This window comes from Phoenix dactylifera, unplaced genomic scaffold, assembly GCF_009389715.1.
Source record: "Phoenix dactylifera cultivar Barhee BC4 unplaced genomic scaffold, palm_55x_up_171113_PBpolish2nd_filt_p 000733F, whole genome shotgun sequence".
NCBI classification, from domain to species: Eukaryota; Viridiplantae; Streptophyta; class Magnoliopsida; order Arecales; family Arecaceae; genus Phoenix; species Phoenix dactylifera.
Genome location: NW_024068109.1, coordinates 177,029 through 196,108, shown reverse-complemented (window position 1 = coordinate 196,108; position 19,080 = coordinate 177,029). Strand labels below are relative to the sequence as shown.

At 40.1% G+C, this 19,080-nt stretch overlaps 1 protein-coding gene across 1 annotated transcript; it reads left to right on the top strand.

Moving 5' to 3' along the window:
• The first annotated feature begins 16,131 nt into the window (after nucleotides 1-16,131).
• LOC103697800 (premnaspirodiene oxygenase-like) lies at nucleotides 16,132-17,977 on the top strand. The gene is made up of 2 exons (XM_008779733.4): nucleotides 16,132-17,059; nucleotides 17,172-17,977. Exons 1-2 carry the CDS (start codon nucleotides 16,166-16,168, stop codon nucleotides 17,784-17,786), a joined length of 1,509 nt encoding a protein of 502 aa, XP_008777955.1. The 5' UTR covers nucleotides 16,132-16,165; the 3' UTR covers nucleotides 17,787-17,977.
• The last annotated feature ends 1,103 nt before the right edge of the window (nucleotides 17,978-19,080 follow it).

Sequence of the window (19,080 nt, the reverse complement as noted above, 5' to 3'; positions counted from 1 at the left end):
CCTTCTTAATATTTGTTTCTTTTGATCAACCACACGTACAGGCTGCTCATCATATGTCAAGTCTTCTCTGAGCTGCAAAAGAGCTATGTCCACCACATTGCCTGCATCTGGAACGTACTTTCTTAACATGGAAACATAGAATACATTATGAACTCCAGACAGTAAAGGTGGAAGTGCCAATTTGTATGCAACAGCTCCAACTCTTTCCAAATCTCGAGTCCCTCATAACGCATACTGGGTTTTCCACGAATTACAAATCGCATTACCCCTTAGTAGGAGATACTTTCAAAAATACATTATCTCTTAGTTAGAATTCTAATTTTTTTCCTTCTATTATCTTTATAGCTTTTCTGTCTGCATTGAGCTATCCGAAGGCATTCTCTAATTAACTAGAACTTCTCTACTGGTTGTTGAACAATCTCGGGACCGATAAGTTTTCTTTCACCTACATCATCTCAGCAGATAGGAGATCTGCACTTCCTTCTATATAGAGGGGCCATCTAAATACTTGTCTGGTAACTATTATTATATGCAAACTCAACCAAAGACAAGTGACGGTCCCAAGAATCTCGTATATCAATCGCACAGGCTCTCAGCATATCTTCCAAAATTTGAATGGTCCTTTCCAACTGGCCATCAGTCTGAGGGTGAAAAGCTCTGCTGAAGCTAAGTGTGGTCACCAAAGCTTCATACAAACTATCCCAAAAATGAGATACAAACCGTGAGTTCCTATCAAAAATAATGGATACAAGTACACCATGCAACCACACTATCTGCTCAATATAGAGTTCTGCAAACTTTTTCAATATCATTCCTACTTTAAAAGCTAAAAAGTTAGCTGACTTGTCAATCTGTCTACAATCATCTATATAGCATCATGACCCTTAGGACTACGAGGAAACCGAGAGACGAAGTCCATTGTAATTTTTCCCACTTCAATTCAAGAATTGAAAGAGGATGCAACAATCTAGCCGGTCTCTTACGTTCTAACTTAACAGTGCTAAATAAATATTTTATTCTCATCAGATTAACAAGATCGGTTTAATGGCATTTTCGAGTTTTCACATCAAGAACTTCTAATTACCTTTACGATTTTATACTTTCCACGTGTGAGAACAGGGCATTAATGGGCTGAAGTCGTCAAGCCTAACCAACTCCAGCCCCTGGCCCAATAGAAGAAGCGAAACAAGAAATCGCGATTGCGATCCCCTGCTCCACCTTCCTCGGGCGAGATGGAGCGGAGGTGCCGCAGGCGCTCCGCGGCAACGCTGCGGCCGTTTCACGACCGCTTGAACGACTGCCGATTTCGCTCAATCGCCGCAAGAATCACGACAGTGAACAAACTGAAACCCACCTATAAATTTCTATTCCTTCAAGCCACCACTGTCGAGCCTTCTCTCCTCTCTCTCCTCTCTCTCCACCCTCTCCTCCCTCTCCTTCTACTCCTTCGATGGTCGGCATGCTACAAATTTGTGCCTTCTACTCCTCGCTTTCCGTGATCCATATTTTCCTCTATTTCAAGATGGGCTTCAAGCTTCCACTGGGCGATCCGTCGCTTGACCGCCGAACCGAGCCACCCTCGGCCGAGATTCGTTCCCTCCGTATACTCATCGGTGAGTTCCCCATCTCCTTGTTCTTCTATTTTTAGATAATCTGTTTCGGACCCAACTAAGATTGTTCTTGATTCATTCCTCCCCTCCAGCCACCACAGCGGCCGCTGACTGCCACTGCAGTCGGGTGGCCATTGACCTCCAGCTACCCAGGCCCAACCACCGTTGGAGCTTCCTCTGTTAGAAGTATGCCCTACAAGCCAACGTGGCTGATGCATATTTGTAATCTAAGGTACAAATTTATAATTTGACTCTTATTAATAAATAAGATTGGGCAATTTATTTTTCATTCATGTTTGTATGTATCCATGAATCGTCCAAGAAATTAATAAATAATGACATATATTCTCAAAGAATTGAGAATTTGAGGCATCTGCCATTAAGGATTAATTTCTAAATGCTCCTGATCGATGGATCCATCATGAGGAACGGTGATTGATCCGCTAAGATTAGTGCACAGTTCACTTAGTCAGATGGATGAGTCTCGAGTCCATAGTGTAGAGATACTAGAGTGATTATGCGAGTACTTGTTAGAGAACAAGGTACTGAACATGACCAAATATAGTAGTCACATGGATGTCTATCCACTCGTCAGTGACTACTTATGCTGTAGTTGTATGACTGGTTCTTTACCGCGATGCCTCAGCTATTTACTATAAGGTTGCTGTAGTTTGACGAGCATGTGAACTTGGGCCTTAGCCATTCAGATCCTTGTAGTGCGGATTGGCTATAGTAGATTTCTTTTGGAATAGGGTTGCATCTAGATGAGATCTATCATCCTTGATAGATTAGGAGTGATCCTATATGATTTATGAGACTGAGTTCGATAAATTTCTAATCAGGTATTTTGGAAAAGAGTTTTCCATATCTCGAACTGCAAGCCATATAAATTTAATATATGACGGACGATGGAGTTTGACGAGATATCCATAACCTCCATCACGTAGGAATCCATGATAGAGGAACTGTATCATACGCTAACTGCAGCTAGAGATTCAGACATTCCATTCTGTTGGGTTGCCACCATATACTGCTAGGTGTCACTAGTGGATTATGAGATTCGAAGGCATTCACTTGGTGATTAGTGAACCTTAAGAGTAGAACTGAAATTGTTTCAGTCCACTGAAAGAAGTTTCAGTGATATTGAGATGGAGATCTCAATATGTCCCACTATCAGTCAGTATAGAACCTACGGGGTCACACACATAGATGATTTAATAAGTCAGACTATCAAAATTATGATTTCGAATCACAATAGAAATCAATCATCAATATGATTGGTGATTGAATTAATCCACTAAGTGTTTGTGAGTTAATGGAAGAAGAATTAAGTGGAATTGATTGCAATTGGATTGCAATTGGGCTGATTTAATGAGCCAAATAAAATTGGGTTCGACCCAAATTGATTTAAGTTCATGATTGGGTCAATTTGATTAAACCAGGATTTGTACAGATTTTAAAGACCACATATCGTCGTAGGATGAATATGACTTAAGTCATGTTCATACTATGCGGACTTTAAATTCTACATGGCGTCGTAGGATGCATGCTCCCAAATCAATTAATTCTCCTAATGAGATTAGGAGTCCTAATGTGATTAGAAAATTAATCAATTGTTAAGTGGACACATGTCATGCATCAATGAGCATAAGGATTGGATACTTGGCATTAATCCAAGGGTAGGTTATAGTCCCATACTCCTCATAAGATTAGAAGAAGCCCTAGAATCCATCTATAAAAGGCTTGGGGCATGAACCATAGGATACATCCTTGATCTCCACACCTCCTCCCTCTTCCTCTCTTCCCTTCCCACAGCAGCAAAAGGAGACCTCCTTTTCTTCACGGCAGCAAGTGAAGGATCCCCTTTCTTCTTCCTCCAAGGTGTTGGAAAGCAAAGAAGAAGAAGGATCAAGGGAGAGAGATCAATTCAGCACAAGGAAGAAGGAGTTCTTCCTCCCACATCAAGCTTCTTCCTTTCCTCCTAGTCCATGGCTGAAAGAGGACTTCTTCTTCCTCTTCTTCCACGGCATCAAGGTTAGGAAGATTCACGAGCAAAGCTACCTCCTCCTCTTTCTTAATTGCGAGCAAGGTTGAAGAAGAAAGTGTTCTTCTTCAAAGAGGTATGTTGCAGAATTTCTTCCATCTCTTTTGATAGTCATGAGAGGTCTTTGCAAGGAGCTAGCACTGTGGTAAAACCTTATCTCAGATGATTAGATCCTCGTGTGGATACCTGTAGAGGTCGGACACGTGTGCGGCTCAAACAGGAACCTAGAATAAATCATCAGGCTACGGTGTTCTACACCTGCAGAATTTTTGAAGATGAGATCTTCAAATCAAAAACTTTTGATTTTTGTTTTAGTTTTATAAATCTTAATCAACCCTCCTCAGATTCTAATCTCCTCTTCCTAATTAGTTCAAAGATCTTCTGGATTTGGATGCAGAAAAATTTTTGAATTCTACGATCTAAGGCGCGTTCATACGATGAACGATGTTCCGTTCGAATTCCGCTACGAACATCGCATCGAACAGGGCGTGTCTCAGTAATGGTATCAGAGCTATGGTTTTAGAAAGCATGATTAGGACTTATGGAATGATTACCATATTTTTAATCTGATTTTTAAAGAAATTATGCTTGCTGGATTTTCTGCATGCTGAAATTTCAGGTTGCTGAAATTTTCAGCATGCAGATTTTTTATTTACTATGATCTTGTAAATTATTTTAGAATTACAATTAGATAACAATATTTTAAATCAATTAATACATTATCTGAAATCCAGAGAATAGCATAATAGATTTAAAGTTTCAAATCTGAAAATATGCATGAGATGCATGTGGTAATCATAATGTTCATACTTGTTTAAGGTTATGTTTAAAACAATATATGCATGAGATGTATGTATTAGTTAAACAAAATTTATTTGCATGAGATGTAAATAAAATTCTTAAACAATAGGATATTTATATAAGATGTAAACTGAAACAATTATGTCATTTACATAAGATGTAATCACATAATATATGAAAGGGTTTCAAAATTACATAGGATGTAAATCTGAACCAATATGATATTTACATAAGACGTAAATCGAATGACATATGGTATGGGATAGATGGTTACATTAGATGTAAATTCCAAGAGACGTAAAACCTTCCTAAATCAATCGAGAGTGAATGATACATTGAGCTAGCCATATTTGATTAATTGATCTAATTGGTGTTTAGGAAAGCTTAAAGGTGGTCACTTAATTAGGACCTTACTCTCTGAGTAAGGGGAGCCTCCCACCTGTTTACTTGGCCAATTGCTCGATTACCTCCTATGGAAAGCTCAAAGTTGGAATCACTAAGATCTAATTACCCAATATTAAGTTGATTGGTCTTCCACCGTAGTAGAGTTGCTAAGATCTTTCCGGCGTTGATTAGTCTCGGCTGGATACAGTGGGCTAGTTGCATCGGGGGATTGAACCTCTCTATTAACATGAGATGTTGTGGGGTAAGGATGGGGTTAGGCTCCAATAACTGTTAGGTGATGATCCAATCACTGCTTTATTTTCACGGGATATACGGTGGGTCTGACTTAACCAAGAAACGGGTCCAATAACTGTTAGGTGAGATCCTTATGACTTGGAGACCAGATTAGCTCAATATGCTTACGAAACATTGTACAAGAGTTGTACACTCATCGTCTATGTGTCTCCAATAACTGTTAGGTGAGGTGATATGTAGATTGGTGGGACCGAAGCATCCCACTCGAAATCCTAAGTCGCAGGTTTTCGTATCTTTACCAGGGGAGTGTGAGAGATCCGAAAAATAGTGGAAGGATTTGATCCAATTTTGTTTTAAGAGTTTCTAAAACAAATTAATGTCAAATATAAATTTCTAATTAGAATCTTTACTCTCTATAGATGTCAATGGCTTCCAACCTGATAGTTCAAATTCTAGATAACAATAGGTTGACCGGACCAAACTATAAAGATTGGCTCCGCAACTTGAAGATTGTCTTGAGTTGCAAAAAGATAGCTTATGTTCTTGACCATAAACTTCCGGTGTTACCAGCCCGTGCAACCAATGAGCAGCGTGAGATGCATGCAAAATGGTTGGATGACGACAATAAGATTAGATGCTACATTTTGGCATCCATGTCCAACGAATTGCAATGCCAGCATGAGAGCATGAAGACTGCTAAGAACATACTTGATCACCTATAAAAGTTGTATGGTGAACAAAGTCACGCAGAGAGGTTTGAAGTATCCAAGCGGCTCTTCAAAGCCAAAATGCGCAATGGGCAGTCCGTCCATGAACATGGTTTGACCATGATCAGCTTGAGAAGCTTGGCATAACCATGCACAAGGATTTGCAAATGGATTTGATTCTACAATCGTTGCCATCTTCATACGGGCAGTTTATTGTAAACTACCATATGTATAAAATTGAATGCACCAAACTTGAATTGTTGAATATGTTGGTGACAACTGAGGAAGCCTTGAAAGGTTCAAGAGGCACAGTTCTCGCTGCTGAACGAGCTTCTATTTCCAAAAAAAAGTCTACTGGGAAGAAGAAGAAGCCTGCGAAAAAATAGAAAATCGAGAAAAAGCCAAAGAATGAAGTTCCTAAGAAGAAGGCCGAACCCAAAGAAAAATGTTTCCATTGCAATGAAGACGGCCATTTGAAAAGGAACTGTCCTATCTACATTGAAAACATAAAGTGCAAGAAGGGTGACATGCCTTCTGAAGGTATGTCTAATATGCTCATTATTAAAACTAATCTAACGGTTTCTTCTATTTCCAGTTGGATTATAGACTCTGGTTTTAGTATTCCCTTGTGCACTACCATGCAAGGTCTAAAAAAAAGTAGAAGGCTTACGGAAGGTGCGGTAACCCTACGGGTTGGCAATGGAGCAAGAGTTGCTGCTATTATTATGGGCACATTTCCTTTACATTTACCGTCAGGATTTAGTTTGATACTTAGAGATTGTTATTTTGTACCTAGTGCTAGCAGAAATCTGATTTTTGTATCTTGTCTAGCATAGGAACATTATGAATTCAATTTCAATAAAGACTACGTTTTCATTTATTTACGAAATAAACTGTTTGAACGTGATTTTATGATTGACGGTCTCTGTCACTTACATATGGATGTATCTGTAAATGTATCTGAGCATATAGTGAGTACCGTAGGATCTAAAAGATCTAGAGATGAGATAAATCAAAAGTATTTGTGGTACCTCAGACTTGGTCATATAAGAGAAGATAGAATTAACAAATTGGAGAAACATGGATTTTTGAGTTCTTTGACTTCTGAGTCATATCTGATTTGTGAATCCTGCCTTCAAGAAAAAATGGCCAAATTATCCTTTGTAGGATACGGGGAGAGGTCCACTGAAATACTTGCCCTAGTACACACTGATGTGTGTGGCCTATTTGATGTGCAGGCTAGAGATCAATTTTTCTACTTTATTACTTTTATCGATGATTTCTCACGGTATGGTTTTGTCTATCTTATGAGACATAAATCTGAAGCATTTGAAAGGTTCAAGGAATTCAGATTTGAAGTAGAAAAATAGACAGAAAAACTCATTAAGGTTCTTCGATCAGATCGAGGAGAAGAATATCTTAGTGGAGAGTTTCACGATTATCTCAAACAAAATGGTATAGTTTCATAATGGACACCTCCTGAAACACCTCAACTCAACGGAGTGTCAGAAAGGAGGAAGCGTACCCTATTGGATATGGTCAGGTCCATGATGAGTTTCACTGACTTATCCTTATTCTTGTGGAAAGATGCCCTACTTACAGCTATCTACATATTGAATAGAATTCTCTCTAAGTTCGTTCCTACCACACCGTATGAGATATGGCATGGTTAGAAACTAAGTCTTGGTTATCTCAAGATTTGGGGATGTCCGGCCCAAGTTAAGCAACAACAAGCAGATAAGTTAGAGGCTAGGACAATTGGTGCTCGTTTCATTGGATATCCTAAAGAGGTTAGCGGTCTTTTTCGGGGCTTGAGAACAAGGGTTTTGATCCATTGATTGAAGGAAATAAATAGATCTTCTGCTGCTTTTGGCATTCCACTTGGGATGAAAAGCATGATTTTCGATCTTGTTGAAAAGGCCTTCAGGATGGATATAAGACCGGGAGCATTAAAGAATACATTTGAGTAGCAGAATTTTGAACGTACCCCTACCCTCTTGCTTTGGCGGTTGCAGCTGGCGTCTTGGGGGGAGACTTATACGTTCTGGCTTCTCTTCTTTTCCGTGGATCTCCTCGGTTTCTTTCCTCGGGGCATCTCTGTATTTTAGTCGTTAGGATATAATTTTTACATCCCAGAGGATCACAAAGTATTTATGAGCTGACATACCATATTCTTGAAAAAATAGTTTATCCTTGATAGAGGAAGTGGAAGAAAAATTAAGTTCGAAGAGGAAGTTTCTAAAGAGCAACGAGCAATTGAGCCTAGTGAACCTATTCACATTGAGCCAATACATGAAGAACCTCGTCCACTTCATAGATCCAGTAGGATCTCCTATTCTCCTGAAAGATACTTAGGTATGTTTACAGAGAAAATAGAGGAAGAGTTCCTCATAGGAGAAAGAGATCATAGTGATAATCCTAAGACCTACAACGAAGCGATGTTAGACATCGACTCCGAAAAATGGATGGATGCGATGAAGTCAGAAATAGACTCCATGCATTCCAACCAAGCATGGACCTTAGTAGATTCGTCTGAAGGTATAGTACTTATTGGGTGTAAATAGATCTACAAAAGAAAAATGAGTTCGGATGGCAAGATAGAGATCTATAAGGTAAGGTTGGTGGCAAAAGATTTTAGTCAACGCAAAGGCATTGACTATCAGGATATCTTTTCACCGGTAGCCATGCTGAAGTCCATTCGAACGTTGCTTGCCATTGCAGCTTATTATGATTATAAGATATGGCATATGGATGTGAAAACTGCATTCCTTAATGGATATCTTGAGGAAGATATCTATATGGAACAGCCTCAAGGTTTCATTTTCAGTGATGGTGATCACAAGTTCTGCAAGCTGCAAAGATCCATTTATGACTAAAGCAAACATCTTGAAGTTGGAAGACTCATTTCGATGATGTGATCAAATCATTTGATTTCATCAAGAATGAAGAGGAACCATGTGTGTACAAAAGATCAGTGGGAGGGATATAGTATTCCTCGTATTGTACGTGGATGATATAATCCTGATTGGAAATGATATTCCCATGCTCACATCGGTCAAGTTATGGTTGTCTAAGAAATTCTTCATGAAAGACTTAGGTGAAGCATCTTATATTTTGGAAATTAAGGTCCATAGAGATAGATTTAAAAGGATGCTTGGCCTATCACAGAAAATATACATAGAGGAAGTGCTGAAGAGGTTTAGCATAGAAAACTCTAAGAGGGGATTGTTACCTCATGCGCTGAATCTCTTCAGATGTTTTGGGGCACCAAAAGGATGTGCCCCAAAACATCTGAAGAGATTCGGCAATAAGGAGCCTCATGTATGCCATGCTATATACTTGACCTGATATAGCACATGCTGTGAGTGTCACGAGCAGATATCAATCCATTCTAGGCGAGGAGCACTGGATAGCTGTGAAAAATATCCTTAAATACTTGAGAAGGACTAAGGATATGTTTTTGGCCTTTGGGGGAGGCATAGAGTTAAAGGTAGAAGGATATACTGATTCGGACTTCATGACTGATCCTGATGATAAAAAGTCTACATCAGGATATGTATTCTTATGCAATGGAGGATTGGTAAATTAGAAGAGTTCCATACAATCGATTATTGCAGATTCTACCATGGAAGCAGAGTACATTGCTGCATCGGATACTGCGAAGGAAGCGTTCCAGTATAAGAAGTTTGTCGAAGAGCTAGGAGTCATGTCATCAGATGCCATAACCCTTTTCTACAACAACAACAGTGCCATAGCACTGGCTAAGGTGCCGAGATCTCACCAGAAGTCCAAGCACATAGAGCGGCGATTTCATCTAATTCGCGACTACCTCGAAAAGAAGTATGTAAAGGTGCAGAAAGTAGACTCCACTGATAACGTGGCGGACCCATTCACTAAGCAGCTGAGTTAGAAGAAATTAGAAGTCCATCTTGAGAAAATGGAACTTAAATACATGTCTAATTGGCTTTAGTGCAAGTGGAAGATTGTTAGAAGTATGCCCTATAAGCCAATATGGCTGACGCATATTTATAATCTAGGGCACAAATTTGTAATTTGATTCTTATTAATAAATAAGATTGGGTAATTTATTTTTCATTCATGTTTGTATGTGTCCATGAATCGTCCAAAAAATTAATAGATAATGACACATATTCTCAAGAAGTTGAGAATTTGAGGCATGTGTCATTAGGAAATAATTTCTAAATGCTTCTGATCGATGGATCCATCATGAGGGACGGTAATTGATCCGCTGAGATTAGTGCACAGGTCACTTAGTCAGATGGACGAGTCTCGAGTCCACAGTGTAGAGACACTAGAGTGATTTTGTGAGTACTAGTTAGAGAGCAGGGTACGAAGCGTGACCAAAGATAGTAGTCACATGGATGTCTATCCACTCATCAGTGACTACTTATACTGCAGTTGTATGATTGGTCCTTTGACCTGTGATGCCTCAGCTATTCATTGTGAGGTTGCTGTAGTTTGACGAGCATGTGAATTTGGGCTCTAGCCATTCGGATCCTTGTAGTGCGGATTGGCTACAGTAGGTTCATTTTGGAATAGGGTTGCATCTAGATAGGATCTATCAATCTTGATAGATTAGGAGTGATTCTATATGATTTATGAGACTGAGTTCGATAAATTTCTGATCAGGTATTTTGGAAAAAGAGTTTTCCATATCTTAAATTGCAAATCGTATAAATTTAATATATGAAGGATGATGGGGTTTGACGAGATATCCATAACCTTGTCACATCGAGATCCATGATAAAGGGACTGTATCATATGCTAACTGCACCTAGAGGTTCAGACATTCTATTCTGCTGGGTTGCCACCACATACTGCTAAGTATCACTAGTAGATTGTGAGACTCGAAGGCATTCACTTGGTGATCAATGAACCCTAAGAGTAGAACTGAAATCGTTTCAGTCCACTGAAAGGAGTTTCAGTGATATTGATATGAAGTCTCAATATGTCTCACTACCAGTCAGAATAGAACCTACGGGATCATACACATAGAGGATTTAATTAATCAGACTATCATAATTATGATTTGGAATCACAATAGAATTCAATCATCAATATGATTGGTGATTGAATTAACCCACTAAATGTTAGTGAGTTAATGGAAGAAGAATTAAGTGGAATTGATTGCAATTGGATTGCAATTGGGCTGATTTAATGAGCCAAATCAAATTGGGTTCGACCCAAATTTATTTGGATTCATGATTGGGTCAATTTGATTAAATCAGGGTTTGTACGGATTTTAAAGACCACATGTCGTCGTAGGATGAATATGACTTAAGTCGTGTTCACACTATGCGGACTTTAAAGTCCACATGGCATCATAGGATGCATGCTCCCAAATCAATTAATTCTCCTATTGAGATTAGAAATCAAAATGTGATTAGAAAATTAATTAATTGATTAAGTGGACACATGTCATGCATCTATGAGCATAAGGATTGGACACTTGGCATTAATCCAAGGGTGAGTTATAGTCCCATACTCCTAATAAGATTTGGAGAAGCCCTAGAATCCATCTATAAAAAGGCTTGGGGCGTGAACCATAGGATACATCCTTGATCTCCATGCCTCCTCCCTCTTCCTCTCTTCCCTTCCCACGGTAGCAAAAGGAGACCTCCTTTTCTTGACGTTAGCAAGGTGAAGGATCCTCTTTATTCTTCCTCCGAGGTGCTGGAAAGCAAAGAAGAAGAAGGATCAAGGGAGAGAGATCAATTCAGCCCAAGGAAGAAGGAGTTCTTCCTCCCACATCAAGCTTCTTCCTTTCCTCCTTGTCCACAGCTGAAAGAGGGCTTCTTCTTCCTCTTCTTCTACGGTATCAAGGTTAGGAAGATTCACGAGCAAAGCTACCTCCTCCTCTTCCTTGATTGCGAGCATGCTTGAAGAAGAAAGTGTTCTTCTTCAAAGAGGTATATTGCAGAATTTCTTCTATCTCTTTTGATAGTCATGAGAGGTCTTTGCAAGAAGCTAGCACAGCGGTAAGACCTTATCTCAGATGATTAGATCCTCATGTGGATACCTGTAGAGGCCGGACACGTGTGCGTCTCAAATAGGAACCTAGAAAAGATCATCAGGCAGTGGTGCTCTACACCTGCAGAATTTTTGAAGATGAGATCTTCAAATCGAAGACTTTTGATTTTTGTTTCAGTTTTATAAATCGTAATCAACCCTCCTCAGATCCTAATCTTCTCTTCCTAATGAGTTCAAAGATCTTCTGAATTTGGATCTAGAAAAATTTTTAAATTCTACGATCCGAGGTGTGTTCATACGATGAACGATATTCCGTTCGAATTCCACTGCGAACGTCGCATCGAACGGGGCGTATCTCAGCATCCTTTTCCCTCCTCCGTCTCTTCCTTCTTGTCCTCCTTCTTCCTTGTTTTCTCAATGGGATGAAGAACCCCTATTTTGGGCCGTGATTATTCATCTTGGCCCTATTCGAATTTGGGCCTAGTTCATTCATTTTTGGCTTTGATGGGTCGTACCCATTTTGGGCCATGTTCACTCTGTCGGACTGTGCCCATTTTGGGCCCTATCCACTCTTTGGGTCGTGCCCATTTTGGTTCTTGTTGGGTTGTACCCATTTTGGGCCTTGTTGAGCCTTGTTCACTCTGTTGGACTATATCCATAGTGGGCCGAGTTTGGGCCCTATTCATCCTATTGGGTTGTACCCATTATGGGCCATATATTTTTTTGGGTCCTGTTGGATCCTATTCAATCGGTTGGGCCGTGTCCATTGTGGGCCGAGCTGGGCTATGTTCATCTTGTTGGGTTGTGCCCATTGTGGGCCATATACCTTTTGGGCTCTGTTGGACCCTATTCACTCTATTGGGCCGTATCCATCATGGGCCAAGTTTGGGCCCTATTCATCTTGTTGGGTTGTGCCCATTGTGGGTTGTATACTTGTTCGGTCCTATTCACTTTGTTGGGTCGTGTCCACTGTAGGTCGTATTCATTTGGGCTGTGATTATTTATTTTGGGCACTGCTCATCTATTATGGGTTATATTCTGTTTGGGCCCTATTGGGCCCTGTTTATACGTTGTGAGCCGAGTCTGTTCATTTTGGACCAGATTGATCCAGGCAACACAGGTCAAATATCTCTTTCCGATTTTGGTCCAATCAGACTAAATAGGCCAAGCCTCTGATTGGACCTAACTATGTGGATCAAGCCCAAAAGCTTAACTAGCCTTGGATCATGTATCTCTTTCTCTTTTAAGCAAGCCCACATTCTACTTGGTCTAGATTTTTTCTCTGATGGTCGATCCGAACCACTCGGACCAACCCCAAGACTAGGATCAGACCAAATCCAGACCTAAGATAAGATTATCTTTCCTCTCCTTTTCTCTCTCTAAACATGTTTGGGGATCCTAGTGTAAGCCTTGGTATTCTTGTTGTTTGGATCCAAGTTGACCCAGTTTGGAGATCCTAAACCGCCCAGGCACCCGAACGATAGATCAGCTATTACTTCAGCCCCAATTAGATTTGGCCCCTTTTGATCTTTACCTGACCCATTAAATCCTCTTGGCTCAGACTAACCTAAGCAATCGGGCACTATTATCTGACCAACCTGATCTGGGGGCATGAGACAGTAGTATTTAATTTTGATTTCTAAAATGATATTAAAAATTAATAATATTTCTATGATATTAAATAGGTGTATCTGATACGTTTGTCTAAAGTGGGATTTAAAGCGAAAAGAGGTAAGTAACTTAATACTTCAAAGTATATTTTTCCAAAGTACTTGGTTAAGTAATTATTAGTGGATTTAATTTTGATATATGTTTTGTAATTAGTTAAACGGATCAAGCATATTAATAATCATTTAAAAATTATGTTATATGTTATGATATCTGAAAAATATAATTGGGTAAATTATGAAAAATCTATTTTGTATACATGTATGTATTCTCAGCATGACTATAAACTGGTCCGACCAATGGGGATTATTCGTTGGCCCTATCGACTTATAATCTGTGAGTAACCAGTTTCAACACCGCGCTACCGGTGATTAGAATAGTGATTTTTTGACACCTTGCCACCGGTGATTAGAATAGTGGTTTTTAGACACTTTGCCATCAGTGATTAGAATAGTAATTTTTGGACGCCATTGCCATCGGTGGTTAACAATGGTAGTTTTTGGCACTTTGTGTGATCCATGCCATTAGGTTACGTGGCCATAGCCTATTGATATTGGAATTCTAGTATTAGAGTTTTTGTAAAAATGATAATAAGTTTCAAAAAGAAAAATATGCTATTTGTGATTTATTCTTCAGTCATTATTTTGTATTTTGATTAAATATCTGGTATGCTCTGACCCCATTCTAGGATGTTATGTTGCTTGCTGGGCTAGTGTAGCTCATTATCATATTTTTCTGTTTTTCATATCCAGATGTATGGACGCTTGATCACTCGGGACTTAGGGAGTGCACTAAATTTTATGATGATTATTTTAGTTATTGGCATTTTACATATACTAATTAGAGTATTTGATTAATTTATGTTGACATATGGTATTTTGAAACATAGAAGTTTGCTTTGAATAAATTATTGAAAAATAAATTTAAAAATTTGTCATTGTTTTGATATGATCTGCAGCCTTGCATGCCTGTACAATCCGCCATGCAGGTGTGCGGCGTTTGTCGTGCTCTGCGTTCGAGATGTGGCACCACGACCATGCTCTAGCCCGTGATCGATGAACCACAGTAATGCAGCTTTTTTCCGTTTATCACTTGTTCCTATACTATAATTGCGGCTTACCTTCTCTTGTGACGTCATTGAACCTCTCTTTCGTTACGGTCAAGAACATGAGACCCTAGATTCTAATTTCACGGAGCTCAAAAGCATGGCTAACGGTAATATATTCTTCCTTTGGTTGTTACACCCCAGACTTGGCCACATTCCTATCAACGAGAAACTGATCAAAGCTGGCAAGTGGAAATTTTTGAGTCAAACTTTACTAGTCTCTCCTTTGAATGAATCAAATCTTTGACCGAAGGTGAGGGGAAGATACAAATGAAGATAGAAAATTCAATGAAAAAACTAACCCTGACCTTCATGAAGCCCGTGATCCAAAAAAAAGAAAAAAGAAAAAATAGAACTATAGGACCGTCTGAACGATTATTTCTTTATAAAATTCTTTGAGATCTTATTCTTAAGTACATGCAGTGAGAAAGTTTTTTTCGCCACCAAGATGATAGCACAGATGGAACGGGACTTTATCTTCCATCGGAATGGTCCAGGTTCGAAACGCGCGGACGTCGATTAAATTCGGAGACTGGATGCCCCATGCTTGGACGCTGCCGGTGGTAGCGCTTCTGATCCGTTGGTACTGAGGTGGCACTGGAGTGACGTACTCACACATGGGTGTTGATCTCGGTGGAAAGAGCCCATGGATCGGGAGGGTACGCAGAAAACTTGCGGCCTGCATCGAACATTTCGTGGTGGAAAGGAGGCCCAGTGAGGCTGCTACGTGGGTGAGGCTTCCTCTCCCCCCCTCCTATTTTTATACCAAAACAAAAAAGAAAGTTTTTTTTTCAAAAATTTATTAGAAAAATAAAAAAAAAATTGTGCCAAGAGGAAGGAAAGAAAGAGACAGGAAAAAAAAAAAAAAAAAGCTAGAGACAAAAATTTCCTTCCTTCCACCATCGACTCATTTTTTCAAGGAATATTGTAAACTGACACCCAAACAGCATGTAAGACCCGGCACTAGCAGCCGTCCCAACACACACAACAATAATTGGAAACAAGCTTTTCCAACTTAAAATCTGATGCTACCGCACCCTGCTAGCTAACATTTGGTCCATCTAAGCAACTAGAGGTTCTATTTGGTCTAACCTCCCCATTGCCCCACCCAAAGGTCCAAAAGCCACTCAAATGACACCGAAAAGTCACCGTCAAACGTAACCAGCAAACGAACCACAGCCATACGAAGGCGTTAAAGATCAAGAATAAGAACAAAAGTCAACATCGTTTGCGGAAATTTTGAAGCTTCATAGTCTTCAAGAATCGCTTCGACTTTCACTTAAACAATTGTATCATTATTTTTTCCCATCAAACCTTGATCATTTTTTCGTCTCACTAGAAGAAAAACTTGACCATCACTTTCAGTACTGCTATAGTTTAGTCTCGTGGCTCTCCGTCACTTCCGTTGAGCAATGGTGGCAACTATGAGTGGGTGGCCCTTTATTTTTACTCCTTTTATTTTTACGACACTATTGGGTGGTCCTTTACAGCCTCCTTTATCTTCAAAAAAAAGAAACAAAAAGAATTACGACACTATGCCCCCTATAAATTAAGAAGAGGATCAGAGCACATTACACTCAAAAGCATCAGAGCACCAGCCATGGAACTTCAGCTCCCTTCCTTACCCTTTCTTTCCGCCTTCCTCCTCTTTGTATTCATAGTGATAAAGTTAACCAAATCCACAGCAACACGAAAGCTGCCTCCGAGCCCATGGAAGCTCCCTATCATAGGTCACCTCCACCATTTGCTCGGAGCTCTCCCTCACCGTGTCCTCCGTGAGCTGTCGCGGCGGCATGGCCCTCTCATGCACCTCAAGCTCGGACAAGTCGATCACATTATCATCTCCTCCCCGGAGATGGCAAGAGAGATCCTGAAGACCCAAGATCTCATCTTCGCCTCGCGGGACAAAATACTAGCGTCCAAGGCGTTCTATGACGGCGCTGACATCGTCTTCGCGCCCTACGGTTGCTACTGGCGGGAGCTGCGGAAGATATGCGTTATCGAACTACTGAGTGCAAAGCGTGTCAAGTCCTTCAGCACACTTCGACAAGAGGAGATGTCCAACCTAGTGGGATATATCTCCACGATGAACAATTCCCCAGTTAACCTCAGTGAGATGTTTCTCCTGATAACCAATACTACGACCTCGAGGGTGGTATTTGGTACAAAATGCAAGCATGGGCCGAGATTCATCTCAGCAATGAAGAAACTCGTTGAATTCCTCTCCGGATTTGCCGTAGCTGATCTATTCCCCTCGTTAAGCTTTATTGACACTCTCAGTGGAGTGAGCTCAAGGTTAAAAAAATGTCACAGCGAGATGGATGAGATCCTCGGGGAGATCATCAAGGAGCATGAAGAGAAGAGAGAAACCAAAAATAGCAGCAACGAGGAACGGCAACAAGGGGAAGATCTTGTCGACGTTCTCTTAGAGCTAAAAGAAAATGGTGGACTTGAGTTCCCCCTCACGCTCACCAGCATCAAGGCCGTAATCATGGTCAGTATGCCTAACTATGCATCTAGCTTGTTCTATAAAAATGAATAAATAAATAAATAAAAGGCATGGCAATACATATTGATTCAAGTACCGATCTTTTCATTATTTGTAGGATATGTTCGGGGCAGGGATTGAGACATCATCGACGACGCTGGACTGGACGATGGCAGAGTTAATGAGACACCCCAAGAAAATGGAGAAGGTTCAAGCAGAGGTGAGGCAAGCTTTGAAGGGGAAGGCCAAGATCAAGGAGGAAGATACAAATGAATTCCATTACATGAAGTTGGTGATCAAAGAGTCTCTGAGATTGCACCCGCCGGCTCCGGTGTTCCTGCCCAGAGTCTGCCGTGAGAGATGCCAAGTGGACGGCTACGATATCCCTGCAGGGAGCAGGATTATTGTCAACGCATGGGCTATGGCAACGGATTCGAGGTATTGGGAGGACCCAGAGAGCTTTAGGCCTGAGAGATTCGATGGCAGCTCGGTGGACTACAAAGGTGGCAACTATGAGTACATGCCTTTTGGTGCAGGCAAGAGGATGTGCCCGGGGATGACCTTTGGCATGGCTCAGGTGGAGATGGCCCTGGCCAACCTACTCTACTATTTTGATTGGAAGCTCCCTAATGGGATGGACCCCAATGATTTGGACATGAACGAGTCCTTTGGGGCAGCCGTGGGCTTGAAATCGCCTCTGTGGTTAATTGCTACTCCTTACGTGCCCATCTGAATGATATATAGCTGAAGTAATTAGATGTTGCTTTTAGGGGAGCAGACTATGCTGCCAGATATCTACATGCACTATTGCATGCCTGCCTTTGTGCTCGTGGTATAAAAAATTATTGTGTCTTCGCAAGTAAAATAGCGCTTTTATGAATAAATAAAAGGTTTGGAAATAAAATAAAACGTTAGTTCTGGTGACCTCAAAGTCTCATCACTTTCCGTTATGTATTGGGCATTTAATGTCGCTTATAGATTAGGACATGTTATTGGGCACCATCCTTTTGTAGGTGATCTTCATAATTGCACATTTCAGTCTCATTTTAATCCCCATTGGCGATGTTCGCTTATGGCTTCCCATGATGCGTGGTGAATTTATTTTGTTTTAGCTGTGTGATCTCCATGTGACAGAATTACTGTTTTTGTTCTTATAAAGAGTCTTTCTTACGCGAATAAGCTTATTTCCTTAAGTAGGGTGAAAATTGTTGATCAACAAGACTTTGCATGCATATCACAGAACATGAGAAATGATAAGGTTCCATACATACAGCAAGCCACAGTCGATATGATCTACATCAGAACTCTTAAGGTAGTGAGATATTTTAGAGCCTGTTTGGATAATTGGGCTGAAAATTTTATTGGATTCATAGATTGGGCCAGTACAACAAACAAAATTATACAATTATAGGCTGGCTAGACCTATATTCATAAATACCTGGAAATAAAATAGAAGTGGGCTGGTCTGAACGGCCTAAATCCTATTGGAAGAAAAAAAACTGACTTGCCAAGGTTTTTTTTTTTTTATAGGACACCAAGACAAACCGTTGAAGAAGGCTATGTAAGCTATTAGTCATCTAGCCTTACCTGAGGCTAATGAAGAATAGTGGGATGATGCTTTCTTCCAAGTTTCCGTATGCTCGATTGGAAAGTTCAATGATAATAATGCATCAGGAAGCAACTTCGCTTTCAAGCATTTTGAAGATATTGCACTATATCAAGTGGAGTGGAAAGGGAAAGCTCTACCCCCTTCAGAATTCATGAAAATTCTTAGAAACATCACAAAAGAAATTTGACAATGCCAGTGTCATGAATTTTGAGCTATGTAGACTTTTCGTAATAAATTTTCTATTCAAACAAACCTCCTTTCCCAATCTTTGCTACATCATTATAGAGATAGAGATAGAGATAATAATTTTATGTTACATATGCTGCACTGCTTCTCAAAATAATAATAATAATAATAATAAAGCATTGCTATTTTTACTTTATTGCATGGGCATCATATTGTCGAATTCTTGTTTACC

Excerpts from the sequence above, each read along its gene's own strand:
- LOC103697800 (XM_008779733.4), top strand. The coding sequence starts at position 16,166 with ATGGAACTTCAGCTCCCTTCCTTACCCTTTCTTTCCGCCTTCCTCCTC. Across the intron at positions 17,060-17,171 it reads GCATCAAGGCCGTAATCATG|GATATGTTCGGGGCAGGGAT; the intron begins GTCAGTATGCCT and ends CATTATTTGTAG.